Source organism: Cetorhinus maximus, chromosome 2, assembly GCF_964194155.1.
Source record: "Cetorhinus maximus chromosome 2, sCetMax3.hap1.1, whole genome shotgun sequence".
NCBI classification, from domain to species: Eukaryota; Metazoa; Chordata; class Chondrichthyes; order Lamniformes; family Cetorhinidae; genus Cetorhinus; species Cetorhinus maximus.
Window position 1 is genome coordinate 110,430,612 of NC_135880.1, and position 17,078 is coordinate 110,447,689.

Sequence of the window (17,078 nt, forward strand, 5' to 3'; positions counted from 1 at the left end):
GCAAGCTTGGGCTGATAAGTGGCAAGTAACATTTGTGCCATACAAGTGCCAGGCAATGACCATCTCCAACCATCTCCCCTTGACATTCAATGGCCTTACCATTGCCGAATCCCCCACTATCAATATCCTGGGGGGGGTTGCCATTGACCAGAAACTGAACTGGACCGGCCCCATAAACACTGTGGCTATAAGAGCTGGTTAGAGGCTGGGAATTCTGAAGAGATTAACACACTTCCTGACCTCCCAAAGCCTGTCCACCATCTACAAGGCATAAGTCAGGAATGTGATGGAATACTTTCCGCTTGCCTGGATGAGTACAGCTCCAACAACACTCAGGAAGCTTGACACCATCCAGGACAAAGTAGCCCAGCTGATTGGCATCCCATCCAACCACCTTCAACATCCACGCCCTCCATCACCAACGCACAGTGGTAGCAGTGTGTACCATCTACAAGATGTACTGCAGCAACTCACCAAGGCTCTTTCAACAGCACCTTCCAAACCCATGACCTCTACCATCTAGAAGGACAAGGGCAGCAGATGCATGGGAATACCTCAGCCTGCAAGTTCCCCTCCAATTCACACACCATCCTAACTTGGAACTATATTGCCATTTCTTCACTGTCGCTTTGTCAAAATCATGGAACTCCCTCCCTAATAGAACTGTGGGTATCCCTATACCACATGGATTGTAGTGGTTCAAGAAGGCAGCTCACCTCCACCTTCTCAAGGGCAGTTAGGGATGGATAATAAATGCTGGCCTAGCCAGTGACACACACATCCCGTGAACGAATAAAAAAAGCATATAGAGCTGTAAATGACAACTTTGTAGAATTTGATTTTTCGTTTTGTTGAATGTAAACTTGAACTGTAAATATTCACTATTGTGAAACCATGCAAAATTAACTTTCAACTATCCTCTTGCAAAAATACACCTAAATTTATGTTGCACCATTTAATACTAATGTTAACATCAAATGAATTCAAATTGAATTTCCAAAATATAAAGAAAACTCTAACATCTATATGACTAGTCTTATTACAAATAATTTGTGTTGTAGAAATTTCTCAGGAATCATACACTCTCTGATAAAGGCTGTAACCTTATGTCACTACATTCACTTTTGTTGCGTCACACTGACCCCACTCCTTTTATCTACATTCTGCGAAGCTGACATCACTGATCAGTTCTGAGCAGGTCTCACCTCTAGGCAACAAAGTCTCTTTTCATTGGTTTTCCACTGTAGGCCACATGGGGCAAACACAATGGCCGCCCCCAGCTTCACACAAGCTCCCCAGTCTGTATGGAACATCATTTCAGAGTGATTTATAACCAACACTTTTCCTTCTGCATCTGTGCAGGGAAACACACATCACTGGGGGCCACTTTCATGATTTTGTTGCGACTAGGATTAGCTGGATTAGGGGCCGACTCATAAGGACCCCCTGCAGACACGAGGAAGTTTCATCACAGGGTCAGTGTGATGTTAACTATACTCCACTACTGACACCACAAGTCTATCATAAAATAGGTGTAAAAACAAAAACTGAATGAACACTTTATAGAAAATGAAACTTATGGGCTCATTCAAATATATCCCCCTAGTGTTTTTTTTCCTGGCAGGAAATAAGAAAGAATTTTAGAAATACATTTAATAACTCAATGAAGGAACTAAAGAACTCTACACTTTTTATCTTCCAAAAGATCACCTCATGATACAGGAGGTACTCATTCAGTTTTGCCACCAAATTGATATTTATGCACATAGAAGAAACATTTTAATCAAAAATACATTTAAATGTTTACCAGCAGTTGTTACATTTCACTGCAAACTAAAACAGATGCTTCCTTTCAAAAGTATTTCACAAATTTCAGAAACTAAAATGGGTGCAACACTGTATGGAAATTATGATGAGAAATAGTTAATGTCAACAAATACATGGATGGACTGAAAGTAGGAAAAATAAAAACAAACCCACTAAAGAAAATAGAAACTTTTAGAGCAATCATGATGTTTTATCAAAGCCTTATCTGTTATATTCCTTCTTCTCTTCTCTTTCCCGTTCTTTCTCTCCTCTCTTCTGTTTAGCGCATTCACTATCAAAAGAAAGGGGGTAAGCAATGGAGGCTTTGACCTGCAGCTGTAACACAATACTTTCACACAGCCCTGTCGACCCCCTGACATAAATTTTACACCGCAGCTGGCATTTACACACTTAGTATTTCCATATGTATAGCTTGGTCTGTGCTAATTATGCTAATCACCTGTCTAACTCTCCGCTGCGAAAAATGGTTGTATTTAGCAGTCCACTGCCTACAAATACAGCTTACTGTGTGGCTGAAATGTACATTCAGACAACCCTGAATGGTAAGATTTTTCCACGTTGCTGGCTTCATTCAGACTGCAGAAAAATTTATTCAAGTCAACTGGTTTCGGCCTGCAACAAAAAAGTTACGAGAAAAAAGTGAGTGTGTTCCTGCCCTAACATTCTAAGTCTGCTTGCAAGCAAAATGATAAATCAATTGGTGTGGGAAACAAAAAAGAGATATATTTTGCAAGCCATGTGAAACAGTAGCTTTAAAAAAAAAGAAAAACCACTAGATCCAGCCATTTCTTCCCAAGATCTCCAGAATGAAGAGCATTTGTTCTTTTTGCAGCAGGTAACAAAACTAGTCAGAAAAAAGTTATAGAAAAAATTCACCTCCCATTACTTCACAGAGAATAAATGAGCTACTAATTAACAACAAAATCATCTTCGACTGGTCAAAGATACTGTGCAACAATCGCCATCGGAATATTCAGGGAAACGATGCCTTCTACTTTTAAAGAAAAAGCTTTACCCAATATTTTGAGTCATTTAGTTATCAAACCCTACAGAGTTTGTCAAAAAATAACTCATATAAAGATTGTATATTTAGATACAATTCAAAGACATTTACATTTCAATTGAATTCCCTTTGATTAAAGGGGCACTTTACACCAAAGGCAATGTCGTTTTAGGCAGCTTAAAATTGGGCTTTACCGTTGGCAGAAAATTATATAGATGTTTAATATATAGAGAGAAAAGCATTATGTTACTAGAATTGGGAACTATATATGTGTACATATGTATTATAAGCTGTTTAAAAACAATGAGACAATTGGATCTGACCCAGTTTCTACCGGATTTTGAATTCAGTTGCAGTTCCTTGGCAGTGTAGAACCTATAATAATTCAAATGTTCACTGTCAGTTTTGTTCCAAAACCTGGCTCAGCAGCCAAAACAGAAATAACACTACAACTACTGTGGTCATTTCACAGCAGAGAAGATTTTTTAACTGGGGTGGGAGTGGGGGTGGTGGTGTGTGGGGAAGAGGGATAGAGGTTTAGACCACCCTGCTTCCATGGCACAGTATTCTGTTTACATTGCAGTGCTCGATTGTGTAATACATATGGCATTTTTGGGCAGGATCCCTTAGCCTTGGGCCAAAAGTCTTTTAGCTATACTATTTTAAAAGCTGTACACTAGCCATTTATTTCCTTTTCCCTTTTGTAATACTTATTTGGAAATTTATCACTAAATATACTGATAGCATCAACCACTTTGCCCTCCTTTCCTTCAACAATGGCACTAAACTACTTTTTAAGATAATTAAATAATAAACACAGAGGACTGCACATCTTAATCTAGATATATAGTAAGCCAGTCTGTTGACATAATACATTTTCAAAGTGCAACAAGATGTAATTAACCAGTTACCTTCAACTTCCACCAACATCTCAGCATAAGGTCAAAATTATTTGGACAAAATTAATCCCAAAGCAGGACAATAAAAACAGAATAGAAGAAAAAGACATAATCTGAATTTTTCAATTTGAGATCAATTGCAGCCAAGATGAATCTAGTATCCTAGTGGACATAGCCTATCAGCAGGTCACAGGGAGGTCAGCTTTGAAGGAGGAATCCAAATGAAATATAAACATGGCATCGTGGAAACCAGACAAATCTCCCATAGCTTCGTCCAGCCAGCACTAATCTAGGCATCAGCTGTGGAGCATAATCTAAACAAATGGATCACTCAGTTCATACATCTGGAAGCTGTCTTATTTTAGTCTTCAAGCACAGATATGTACAGTTTAAATACTGGTCCAACATACAAACTTTTTTTTCCGTTTTAGAGTCAGAGCTTTGTAAAATAAATATTAACATCTACACATGCTTAATCCATATGTTGTCCTGTATTGTCCAATGTCGTAAGGAGAGCTTTGTATATGTCAGAGAATATGCTTTCTCACTAAATGCATATGATGCAATGTGTGGTACTTCATTACAGCATAATATTGAGGAGGAATTTTATTTTAAAAATACCCTTAACATAATTGGTATTTCTGCCAGACTTAAATGCTGCTCCATTGACCTGAATTTTAGAATAATGCAAAATACATAAAAATACAAGTGCAGCATAAGTTTATTTAAAAAGTAAAGATTTAAGGCATCTAGTTTATAGATTTACAGTTGTGAAAGCAATCTTTGAAGAGTGAATATTTCAATGTGATAATGTCCTGTGAAGCACAAGAAATTAGATGTTACACTGTAATTTAAGGGGGAGCAGTTAGCTCAGTTGGCTAGATGGCTAATGTGTGGTTCAGAATAGTACCAACAATCTGGGTTTGATTCCTGTTCCAGCTGAGGTAGACTTGGGACCTGCTCCTCATTCTACCCCTGAGTGTGGAAGGCAATGTCAAACCACCACTGAAAAGACTGCCAAGAAATCAGCAGACAATGAGCCAAGGACCTGCCTTTGGGCAGGGCACACATGATATGCCTGTAATTTAGTGGAAGACACATCCACATTTACTAACATCAAGAAGATACTAAAATTGGTATTTTAATGTTGCATTCAAAACTGGAAATTATTAATACATTTTGGAACACCTTGACAGTGAATGACCAGATAAATAATGCTGTAGAATTGTTATCGGCGAGTTGAGAACATTCAAAAATGATTCTCAATCAAACTTTCAGGATAAAAGTACTGGTTATGTAGAAAAAAATTGATTAAATCAGAAACAAACAGGGAGTTCAGAAGAAACTTCTTTATCCAAAGAGTGATGAGAGTTTGGAACTCACAATTACAGAGAGTGGTTGAAGCGAACAGTATAGATGCAGTTAAGGGAAAGCTTGACAAGCACAAGAGGAAGAAAGGAATAGGAGGGTTACAATAGATTTAGATGAGGGAAAATGGGAGGAGGCTCGAGTTGAGCATAAACGCTGGCACAGACTGGTTGGGCTGAATGGTCTGTTTTTGTGCCATGTATTGTATATAATCCAAATTTAAAGCATTTTGCTAAAACCAGAATGAATACATACAAAAGCAAAATGGCTTTTTTAATTAGCAAGTCCCAAAGAGGGTGAACCAGTAACCCAACCTCTATGAGAAATTAAGTCAATAAAATAGAAATACCTTTACACAGAGTCCTAATCATGTGGACTGAGTTATTTTTCAATACTTATTATATCCTTTTGTTCCAGTAGCCACGTAAATAGCTAACAACTTTAAAAAAATGTTGTTCTTTCTCATTTTAAAAAGACTAGCATTTCATATGGCTAGGATTCCATTTTTATAATGTCTGTTATTGAAGGTTTACTGAAGTATTGGCTATTACTCCAATCAAAGATTCTCTGGGCCAAGGGAGCTTTGGTCTGAGGTCACTCCTACATAAGTGGAAGTATAGACAAATATATCTTTGAGATCACAACAGTGGTCAATAATGCAATATTCATTTGTGTGAACTGTGCATTATTGCGGAATAACATGGATAAAACATTTTTCAAGCAGCAACTGCACAACTGTGCATCGTTCAATAGAATACTGCAATAACAACAATTGTAGTATCTTTCACATAATCAAACTTTCCATGGTGGTTTATTGGGTATTGGGAGTCAGAAATCTTCATCAGGAGGAATAAGCATTTGAGAAAGTAGCTGGAGCCTATAATAGATGTACACTATTATACTGTTGATGTCACATGATGATATTATTTAGGTTCAATATGGAATAATGTCAACCGCTTTAGCCGAAGTATTAAAATTTACTTGCCAACTTGTATCTTGTAGAATTTGATTAATATTCACAACAAATTATTCAACCCTGTACAGATCATTACCAGGCCATATTTTGAAGCTTGGGAACCTTACCTACAGAAAGGAAATTTAGAGCTTTAGGTTATGAAATCTGTAGAACTTATTCTCATTTGAGAAGATCCAGACGGACATGGTGCGGGTTATTAAAATGTTGAAACACAAAATTATCTAGATATTAGCAAACTATTTCAGCACCATAGTTAGTGCAGAGCCACAAGATATACTTAAAATTAACAAGCCTAAAACAAGTCTGGAGAACAGAAAAATTCCCCACCCCTCAAAGTATATTGGATATGTGGAAATAACTCCCAGCAAAATAAAAGCTGTATAAATAAAAGCTAGTCACTATTTAAAAATAAGGGGTCACCCAGTTAAGACAGTGATGAGGAGAAATTTCTCAGAGGCTTGTGAGTCTTTGGAGCTCTCTTCCTTAAAAGGCAGTGGAAGCAGAGTCTTTAAATAATTTTAAGGCAGATGTAGATAGATTCTTGATAAGCAAGGGGGTGAAAGGTTATTGGGGGTAGGCAGCAATGTGGAGTTGGAGTTACAATCAGATCAGCCAAGATCTTATTGAATGGCGGAGCAAGCTCGAAGGGCTGAGTGGCCTACTCCTGCTCTTAGTTTGTATGTTTGTATAAACGCCTGAAGTTGGAAGCATGCAAAAACTGAAGGGTACAAAAGTATGTGGACTCTGAGGTGATCAAAAGGTTCAGTTACACTACACAATATGAACTGAAAATGAATTACCCTCAAGTTCACTATGGTCTGGACAGCTTATTTATACTCTCTGGGCGAACTCAATTAAACTTCCAAACTAAAATTTAGTGAATTAACAGGTGTAGAAGATAATAAGATCAAATCCCAGTATTTTGGACAGTGAGTGCATAAGTTGGCAGAAAGCACCTCAGTGAAGAAAGGTATTTGCTAAGAATTGCGTTCTCTTAAGTTTATATACTACTGTAACAGTGCTTCTCAAGGTAGATTATAGGAAGCATTGATGTTTATTGCACACTGGTAAATGGTTATGTCTTAATTCATTATTGTTAGCACTGACTGCACTGCCATAATTATAATCCAGATCAGGGTTTCTTTTGCTCAATAAATGATAGTTGCGTAATCTGGGAGTGAAATTACAAATGTTACTCTACTTTTAATTTTGAATTGCCGCCCTTTAGTTTTTGGTGGTGGTATATTGATTCATTTTTGTTCTGCAGGCGTATTCTGGACCTGGTAATGAGTAATGAGACAGGATTAATCAATAACCTCATAGTAAAGGAGCCTCTCGGTGACAGCAATCGTAATATGATAGAATTTCATGTTCAGTTTGAAGGGGAGAAGTAGGAGTCCAAGGCTATTGTTTTAAATAAAAGCAATTATAAGGTATGAAAGCAGATCTAGCTAACGTGAATTGGGAAACTAGGTTAAAATGTAGGGCAGTAGAGACGCAGTGGCAGACTTTTGAGATATTTAATAACTCTCAGCAAAGACTTAGCTCAGTGAGAAAGAAAGACTCTTTGAGAGGGCTGCATCATCCATGGCTGAACAAGGAAGTTAATGATAGTATCAAATTGAAAAAAAGACTGTACAAATCTACAAGGATTAGTGATATGTAAAATTATTGGTGAAATTTTTAAGAATCAGCAAAGAATGACTAAGAAAAAATAAAGAGAGAGAAGCTAATAATATAAGAGTAAATTGTGAGAGTTTCTACAAGTATTTAAATAGGAAAAGAATAACTAAAGCTAGCGTTGATCCTCTAAGGAGTGAGCTTAGGGAATTGATAATGGAAAACAAGGAAATGGCAGAGGAGTTGAACAGATACTTTCTGTCTGTCTTCACTGTAGAAGACTTAGAAAACTTCCCAAAGATACTTAAAAATCAAGAGGTGAACGGGAAGGAGGAACTTAAAACAATCACCATCACAAGGGAAAAGGTGCTGGGAAAGCTAATAGGCCTAAAGGCTGTCATGTCCCCAGGACCAGATGGCCTGCACCCTAGGGTCTTAAAAGAAGCGGCTACAGAGATAATAGATGCATTGGTTATAATCTTCCAAAATTCCTTAGATCCTGAAGGGGTCCCAGTGGATTGGAAAATAGCTAATGTAACACCTTTATTCAAGTAGAGGAGAGAGGCAGAAAGCAGAAAATTACAGGCCAGTTAGCCTAACGTCTGTCTTGAGAAATTGCTAGAATCCACTATTAAGGAGCTCATAGCAGGATACTTAGAAAATCATAATTTGATCATGCAGAGTCATCATGGCTTTGTGAAAAGGAAATTATGTTTAACTAATTTATTAGAGTTGTTTGAGGAAGTAACAAGCAGGGTGGATAAAGGGGAACCTCTAGATGTGCTGTACTTGGATTTCAAGAAGGCATTTAATAAGGTGCCATATCAAAGGTTAGTACACAAAATAAGATTACATGGTGTGGGGGTAACATATTCACACGGATAAAGGATTGGTTAGCTAACATGGAGCAGAGAGTGGAGATAAATGGATCTTTTTCAGGTTGGTAAGCTGTGACAAGGAGCAGTACTGGGGCAGGAAGATTAGAAAAGCAGTATACTATTTAAATGGAGAGAGATTGCGGAACTCAGTGATATAGAGGGATCTGGGTGTTTTGGTACATGAATCACAAAAAGTTAGTATGCAGGTACAGCAAGTGATTAGGAAGGCCAATGGAATGTTGGCATTTATAGCAAGGAGAATGGAACAGAAAAGTAGTGAAGTTTTATTGTAGCTGCACAGGGCCTTGGTGAGACCACATCTGGAATACTGTGTACAGTTTTGGTCTCCTTATTTGAAAAAATATATAATTGCATTAGAAGCAGTTCAGAGGTTAATAGAAACATTGGAGTAGGCCATTTGACCCCTTGAGCCTGCTCCGCCATTCAATATGATCATGGTTGATCCTCTATTTCAACACCATACTCCGGCTCTCTCCCCATACCCCTTGATGCCTTTAGAGTATAACATAAGAAACAGGAGGAGTAGGCCATTCAGCTCCTCAAGCCTGCCCCACCATTCAATAAGATCATGGTTGATCTGCCCCAGGCCTCAACTCTTCTTTCGTGCCAGCTCCTCATAGCTCTCAACTCCCCGATATTTCAAAAATCTATCTACCTCCACTTTAAATACTTTCAGTGATTTAGCCTCCACAACTCTCTGGGGTAGAGAATTCCAGATATTCACTACCCGCTGACAGAAGAAATTCCTTTGCATCTCAGTTTTAAATGAGTGTCCCCTTATTCTGTAACTATGTTCCCTAGTTTGAGATTCCCCCACGAGTAGAAACATCTTCTCAACATCTTCCCTGTCCAGCCCCCTCAGAATCTTGTACATTTCAATACAATCACCCCATATTCTTCAAAATTCTAATGAATAAAGGCCTAACCTGTTTAGCCATTCTTGATAAGTCAACCCCTTTATCCCAGGAGTCTAGAAATCTATTTCCTTCTTAAATATATTCAATAGCTTGGCCTCCACAGCCTTCTGTGCTAGAAAATTCCACAGGTTCACCACTTTGAGTGAAGAAGTTTCTCTTCATCTGAGTCCTAAATGCCTATCCTGTATCCTGAGACTGTGACTCCTTGTTCTAGACCCCCTCAGACAGAGGAAACATCATCCCTGCATCCAGTCTGTCCATCCTTATCAGAATTTTATACGTTTCAATTCTTTTCATTCTCCTAAACTCCAGTGAATACAGGCCTAGTCGACCCAATCTTTCCCCTCTTTCATGGGATGAGGGGCTTATCTAATGAAGAAAGGTTGAACAGGTTGGGCCTATACTCATTGGAGTTTAGAAGAATGAGAGGTGATCTTATTGAAACATGTAAGATCCTGAGGGGATTTGATAGGATAGATATTGGGAGGATGGTTCCATTTGTGGGAGACACTAGAACTAGGGAACACAGTTTAAGAGTAAGAGGTCTACCATTTTAAGACGGAGATAAGGGGAAATTATCTCTCTCAAAGAGTCGTTAGTATGCGGAATTCTCTTCCCCAGAAAGCAGTGGAGGCTGGGTCATTGAATTTCTTCAAGGCAGAGTTAGACAATTTTTTGATAGACCAGGAGTTTTGAGGAGCAGATGGTAAAGTGGACTTGAGATACAGCCAGATCAGCCAAGATCTTATTGAATGGCAGAGCAGGCTCATAGGGTTGAATGGCCTACTCCTGCTCCTAAGTGCTATGTTCCTATGTATTTTACACCATGGAATGGGAAGCTCTGTAAAGAACAATCTTTAAATTTAAAAAATGCAATTTCTCAAGAGGAAGCTAAATATTAGTTTATATCACAATGCCACAATACTGTGCAGAGGAAGAACTTCGAACTCAGATACCCAAATTGCCAAAGACCTTGTTTATACTGAGGTAAAGAAAATACTCTAGGTGTGAGTGCTTAAATACTTTTGGATATCAAGGAATATACATGCAGAAAACTAAATGGGGTGGAGAGGAAAACACTTAAAATGCAATAGATTATAGGTGGTCTGAGGAAGGAATGGCCTTGATGGGCAAAGTGCTTTTTTCTCATTTCACCCTTTCTTTTGTTCTTAACCTGTTCCCAGGTGCTTTATATTTTATAATTGTAATCATAGACACATTTATCTTACTGTAAATGTTAAGATTTTCCTAAAGTGAGTATTCAACTAATTTGATCATTTTAGTATTTAATTCAGAATAATGATCATCAAACAATGCTATCATTGCTGAAATACTTGGTAAGTATACAGCAACAGAAATAAATAGTAATTGTAATTAAATGCAGAGAAACATCAAAAACTGTTGATCTTGTTGACTCTGCAAGGTTCGAGGACCCCAGTTTGAAATTTTATTTTACGATCAGTTATATTTGTAATCAATCACAATTTTTTCCAGAAGAAAATATATTAATTTGCACCTAATGTATCTGGTTCAATGCAAAGGCTATAGTATGGCTTAGTACCCTATGGCACAGTACAGGAAATGCATTTGACCTGAACAGTGAGGTCCTTTTTCTAGAAGACTTTGAACGTTGTTGTTTTAACCAAACACTCAACAATATTTTGGTCCTTTTGTTTATTAACAAGGCAGTTGGCACTGACTACTTCAATTGGATACATGATCTGAATAAGCTGTAGTTTGTTTTGAAAGTTGCTAACAGTGCCAAATAATTTATATAAATTTAGTGATGATCTAGTGTACCCAATTATTCTTTTTATTAATTGATTGATAGGAAGGCCAATTACAAAAGTAAATGGCTTTTGTGAAAAATTATCTCAAGAAGCCTGTAACTATATCAATTCTAGTAACAAATGACATCTACATTTAAGCTTCTCCAAGAGAACACCTGCCAATCATGGCCAGAAGAAGAGGAGAACATTTGGTTGGTAGCCATTCCATATTGCTCAAGTGTGCCTGCTGGTGAATAAACCATGGAGCAAAAAAAAAGTGAATTCACAGGCTGAAGCAGTAATTAATAGTGGCAGCACAAATGGCTAAATGAATAAATTAAGACAGTATATAAAGCATCTTCTAACATTGTTTCAAAATGTACATTATAAACAATTTAAATATTTTAGCTATAAATTTGTATAATATTTAAATCCATGTTTTTTGAGTGTAGAAAGACACAATGGTATGCTATGAAGTACAATTTATTCGCTTCTGGAGTAACCACATTATAACTTTTAAGAGTTGTTGGGAGAAAAATGCAAATTTACAGAATCCTTTTGCAATTAGTGAACACAGTTCTGCAGAACTTAGAACCTTTTGAAGACTAGATATAGTAAATGGTGTCTTCATTCATCCTCAATCAATGGGACAGATAACTGTGCATATTTCTCAATATGCATTCAAAGATTCACACATGCCCTACTACCATGAATTATGATAATCCTGTAGATAACTATAGAAATAGCTTGTTCTTACAAATGGTCAAAACAATAAGTTGACTAAATGATTTTGTATCCTCTCATTAATTTTAAAATGAAACTCAAGGACACATTCTCATCAGCAAGGTATATTACTTTATTTCATCAGTACCTAGTGATCTGTTGAGTATGAAAGCCATAATTTTCTGCAAAGGTCAAATTAACTTTACACTGAAATACTTCAAAATTTTTTGATTGAAAATTGATGGTCTGAACATAAAATGTTGTCAAACAGTTAGTGATGATTGCCTCCCATTATTTATGATGCCAATTTTTTTGCAAACCAAGAAAACTAGTCCCCCATACAGAATCCCACCACCACCACCTCCCCCCACCCCCCCAACTTCTCTCTCTGTTCAGTTCCTCACTCTGCACTCCCTTTTGTTTATACATTTAACCACAGAAATATGCAACTGCTGCTCATTTGGTTTATTTGTGCAGAGCCCATGTTCGTGACCAAAGCGTTACACACTCTACTGAGAACACACACAGCTACACAAGATTCCTGCTGCTGTCAGCCATTTGGGGAGGAGGAGGGAAGGCAGAGGGACAAAGGCAAAATGTGAAGCAAATGAGAAGACAAAAATCCTAAAAAAAATCACAGCTACAGGTAGCAGATAAAAAAACTTTAAACAAATGAATATAAAAGGAACATTGAGGGTTACTCATAAAAATGCTGAAATTTTAATATTAGAAGGCATAAAGTTAAACATTTAGTAACTTTCATGCGATTTTATCAATATAAATAACAAAAACATTCACAAATGAAGATTTCATTTGACATATACAATAAAATTACAATAACATTTTAAAGAAAAAATACTTTCTCCCTGCACAACATAGTAAACATAGGTTTCACAATCTACGTTTAATTAGTAAAAAAAAGTACTCTGTGAGAAACATTTCACGGCATTGAGACAAAAAAACTGTTTTCACTTCTCCCTCCCAAACAATAAAAACTGTTCATTTGCAGTGCTAAAAGCTCACTAAATGCATTTCAGATCGTGAACTACTCATGCATCAATTAACAATTCACCATTTTTGCCCCATTGTTTTTGACCACTAGAATGTAGATCAAAGCTCACAAAATCTTTCTTAATTGAACTTAGTTTCCTCCCACAGAAAAAAAAACGACTTATAGAAATTTTTTTTAATGCAATACTAACTGCAATTATATTAAACATACGTCACCACCCGCTAGGTTACATTAATCTACTTTGCAAACATGCGTTCCAGTCTGTACGACTTCACTTTTTTTCCTGAGACAAATGTTTTTCTGAAAGTTGAAAGCTGTCCAAAACAGGACCACACACACACTCACTCACAGAGAGCTGCACTGATCACATTCTGCTGCTGGGGGCACTCACAAAATGGCGGCTTTGACAAGCTCGATTTAAAAAAAAAACTTTTTAATGCCTCCTCCTCCCCTCAACAATATGCCACAAATCACTATCATCACCTCTAACACCAGACCCAGCAAGGTTTACACAAATGTAGAAATTCATCATTATGGATTACAGCAAGTTCTTTGTAACTTTTCCTTGGCTCTTGGCCAAACAGCTATACAATAAACAATCCCATTCTGGTGCGATGTTTCTTCATCCCCCCCCCCCTCAACTCTTTTCTAATAGCACATTTATTTCTTATTTTAAAGCTAGATTCTGTAAAAGAAGATCACAAGAAAGTTTTCCCTTACCTTCTACCCACAGCTCCTCGACATCGGTTTCTAGATTAGCAGCCCTTAATCCCACTGCGAAAGCCCCAAATATCAGCAGGCCCACAACGAAGAACTTTCCACAGTTCTTTTGAATGTAACAGCCCAGTTTAAACAACAGTTTTTGAAACTTAGCTCGAAGCCACAGCGGTGCTTTCCTTCCAGTAGCCTTTCCCTAAAATAAAAACCAGAAGAGATGTTTAAGGAACTGAGAGAACTCAGCGGACAATCGCACCCTTAAAGAGACAGCACTCTTTCTGATTGACCATTTCCAGCGGCAGTAATGGGGTTTCAGTCAGAAAATAAATCTTTCATATCGCAGTTTGTTTACCTAAACTAGCACCATTCGGCAATTCTTTCATGTTCAATAGACATTGGCGTAAAGATATTATGTTACTAAAGATGACGGCAAGTCTCTACAGCGACTGTCACTCCATCCGACTGAGTGGAGAATCATTGCAATCCACCGTCAGTGGTGACAGGATACTATGGGGAGTGAAATACAGACGTTGCAAACAGATTTCTCATCGTTTGAAATCTACATTTATTAGCAAATGAATTAAGATGACAACAGAGGCATTGACGTTTTTGTTTTCAGGAGGAAAAAAAAGTTAAACACCAAAAGGATCAACAGGTTAAGTTTTCCCAACTAATATTTTCAATGTAACAACCACATTTATAGGGTCAACATCTAATGGAATACATAGTAGCAAATAGTACATCCACGTGGTTGCTCTGCTGTAACATCATAAGCTGGAGTAATTCATTTCCATAGCAGTATCAGGACGCTGTGATCTGAATTAGGAAGTGAAGCAGCCATCTGAGAGTTACGACAATATTTGCGAACGGAAGAGGGCAGCCACATGGATTTCAGCTTAGAACCCTACTCTCAACAGATACCATCGCTTAAAGAATGCTTCCCTTTTTGTTTACTTTAAAACTTAAACACGCAGCCAGGATCTTTTTTGCCTCGTGTTTTTTTAAAAGATAATCCGGGATCCTCTTCGGTTTAAAGCATTTATATGGAAAAATGGCGTGTTAAAAGACATGAAATCCCACACACACACACACACACACACACATATCCAAGTGTGTCGATGTTCCGTGCTACTTGTACTGCAGCAGCTCTGGAAACACCGCTCGGAGAGTCGGAGAGCTGAGCTTTGTTTACTCTTGCTTAAAACTTTCACTCTTTTCAGCAATTCGTTGATAACACGGGTAAAAAGCAATGATCCGGCGGCGTTCAGCTCCCACTATATCGCTTTAGGATAATAATAGGGAACACAAAAGGCCCCCGTGCACAAAAAAGGACAAAAAAAGGAGGGTTTTACAAACTGGAAATGCACCTTTGAGATCTGATCCAGCGCAAAGGCAGCATCGCAATAGCTCGGCCGTTCCAGATAATCTAAAACCGCTGTCGGATGCCGCAGGTTTCTCCTTCTCCTCCTCCTGTTTTGCTGAACATGGTCCTCCTCTGTCCTTCGGCGCTCCGCAATGTTAACAGCCGAGGCCATGTTGTGGATGGGACTGGGCTAGTATAATCACACACCGTCTTAGCTTCCACCAAACGGCCACTTTAATCCTCAGCAAAGTAGACGCTGTCTGGCAAACTTCATACTCCTCGTAGCGATGGCGAGTCAAAGTTTGCGCCCTCCATTCCCACATTTCGCGATCTGGGGGATCCTGGCGATCTTCTACATTCACGGGAACTGTGCGCTTTAAGAGAGACCGGAGAGGGAAGCTTGAAAACGTTCACCTTCTTCCAGAGACTCGGAAGTTTACCCGCACCGATCACTCGCTTGAACCATTCTCTGCACCAGGCCCTGGAACTCTGTGAGCCTTGATTCAATAGAAAAAAAGCCTCTCTCTCCATTTAGGGGGGGGAAGGAAAGCAAAAACCCGCCTCCAGGGCCGTCAGATGGCTGGGAGAAGGCTTGTATTGCTTGGCTCTGATTGGCTGAGGAAGGCAGAAATTACTCAGCAAACACGACTATTATTAGCTGCTTAGCAACAGCTCACCAAAGTAGAGAGACCACCCAGGCTGTGAATGCATCCATCCCCACTTCAGGGGAGCCGCGGTTCGCCTGAAAGAAATCATAGCTCTTCACTCCCGTCTCCCTCTCTCTCTTCTTTTGCACGCACTTGGTTAAAAACAAGACTTTATATATAAAGATACGATCCTAGGATTATTTCTCTTTCTTTAGCGGCACATCGGGGTTTCTGTAGATTACACTGCGGCCGATTCTCGCGAGGAGATTGAACTTTTGGTCAGTAACTTGCTCTTGTTTAAAGAAAATCCTTTCGCGGCATCTTGGCCTCAAGTTGTAACAAATGCTGGGAGGTCTCAGTTGAATTACCAGCTTGCACAAATAATGACAGTGCCTGGATCGTGCAGTGGGAAGTGTCAGATTTTCTTGTGCATGTATACGCTCGAAATCTTAATAGCTGCTCTTTCTCAACCCACACAAATGAAAAACAAAATAAACTTTTCAAATAAATGGGAAAGTTATCCGACTGGATGACAAAAAAACCTTTTGGAAAATGATTAAACCTTATTTCTTTTGTGACCACGGGGGATTTCAGATACAAATAAAGTTATCTTTAATTTTTAATCATAAAAATCTCCCACATCCCTCCCGGCCGCCCTCGCACAAACCACACACACACACATTTTTATTTTATTCATTGAGAGATAGGGGAGTTTCACTGAAGGTCATGTGACCGGCGTACCCAGGGCGACGCGCTGTAACAATGTGGGAATGGCTGAATTACAGTAGTAGCACAGGAAGAAAACAAAACCCTCAGTGGTCCTGTCAAACTCCATCAGGATCAGTGTGATTTGCATGGCTAATTAACAGACTTCTGTTAATTTCTGGAAGGGAAGGAGGTGGCTGGAGAAGGAAACCTGCTAAGTTGAATTTCACCTCCGTGTGCGATGGTGCGCAAAGAATTTGAGACAAGCCGGCTTTCCTAACGAGATCTATCCATTCGCTGTTACCCAATACTGTACCATTTACCAGTGCTTCGGGTTGAAGCTTGAAGACGCATAGCCCACTTGAGGAAGTTTATTTTTTTTCAGTCCTCCTTTCATTCGATGTCACAATTAGATAGTATTTCAAGGCCTTAAACTGGGCTCGTTGAGATGTGTTATTTTATCGAGCGCAATACCGTAATATGACACTACAGTATGTTACAACAAATTCAAGTTTAAATTGGAATAACAGTTCAAAATCACGGAGGCCAGAAATCACATGGAATGTAGGAACTGAAATACGAGGATGTGGATAGTGCAGACGATGAATCGGGCAGACCTACGGAATCGTTTAT

At 38.5% G+C, this 17,078-nt stretch overlaps 1 protein-coding gene across 2 annotated transcripts in view; it reads right to left on the reverse strand.

Moving 5' to 3' along the window:
- ptch1 (patched 1) overlaps nucleotides 1-15,617 on the reverse strand; it is an 88,773-nt gene extending 73,156 nt beyond the window's left edge. Inside the window, exons 1-2 of one of the 2 annotated variants that reach the window (XM_078568396.1) lie at nucleotides 15,098-15,617; nucleotides 13,734-13,926 (exon numbers count right to left, since the gene is read on the reverse strand). In XM_078568396.1, the coding sequence (XP_078424522.1) occupies nucleotides 13,734-13,926; nucleotides 15,098-15,265 (361 nt within the window). In that variant the 5' untranslated portion in view covers nucleotides 15,266-15,617. Of the gene's footprint in view, nucleotides 1-1,980; nucleotides 2,099-13,733; nucleotides 13,927-15,097 lie in introns of those variants that run through there. The other variant, XM_078568406.1, reaches the window with a different exon arrangement.
- Between the last annotated feature and the right edge of the window lie 1,461 nt (nucleotides 15,618-17,078).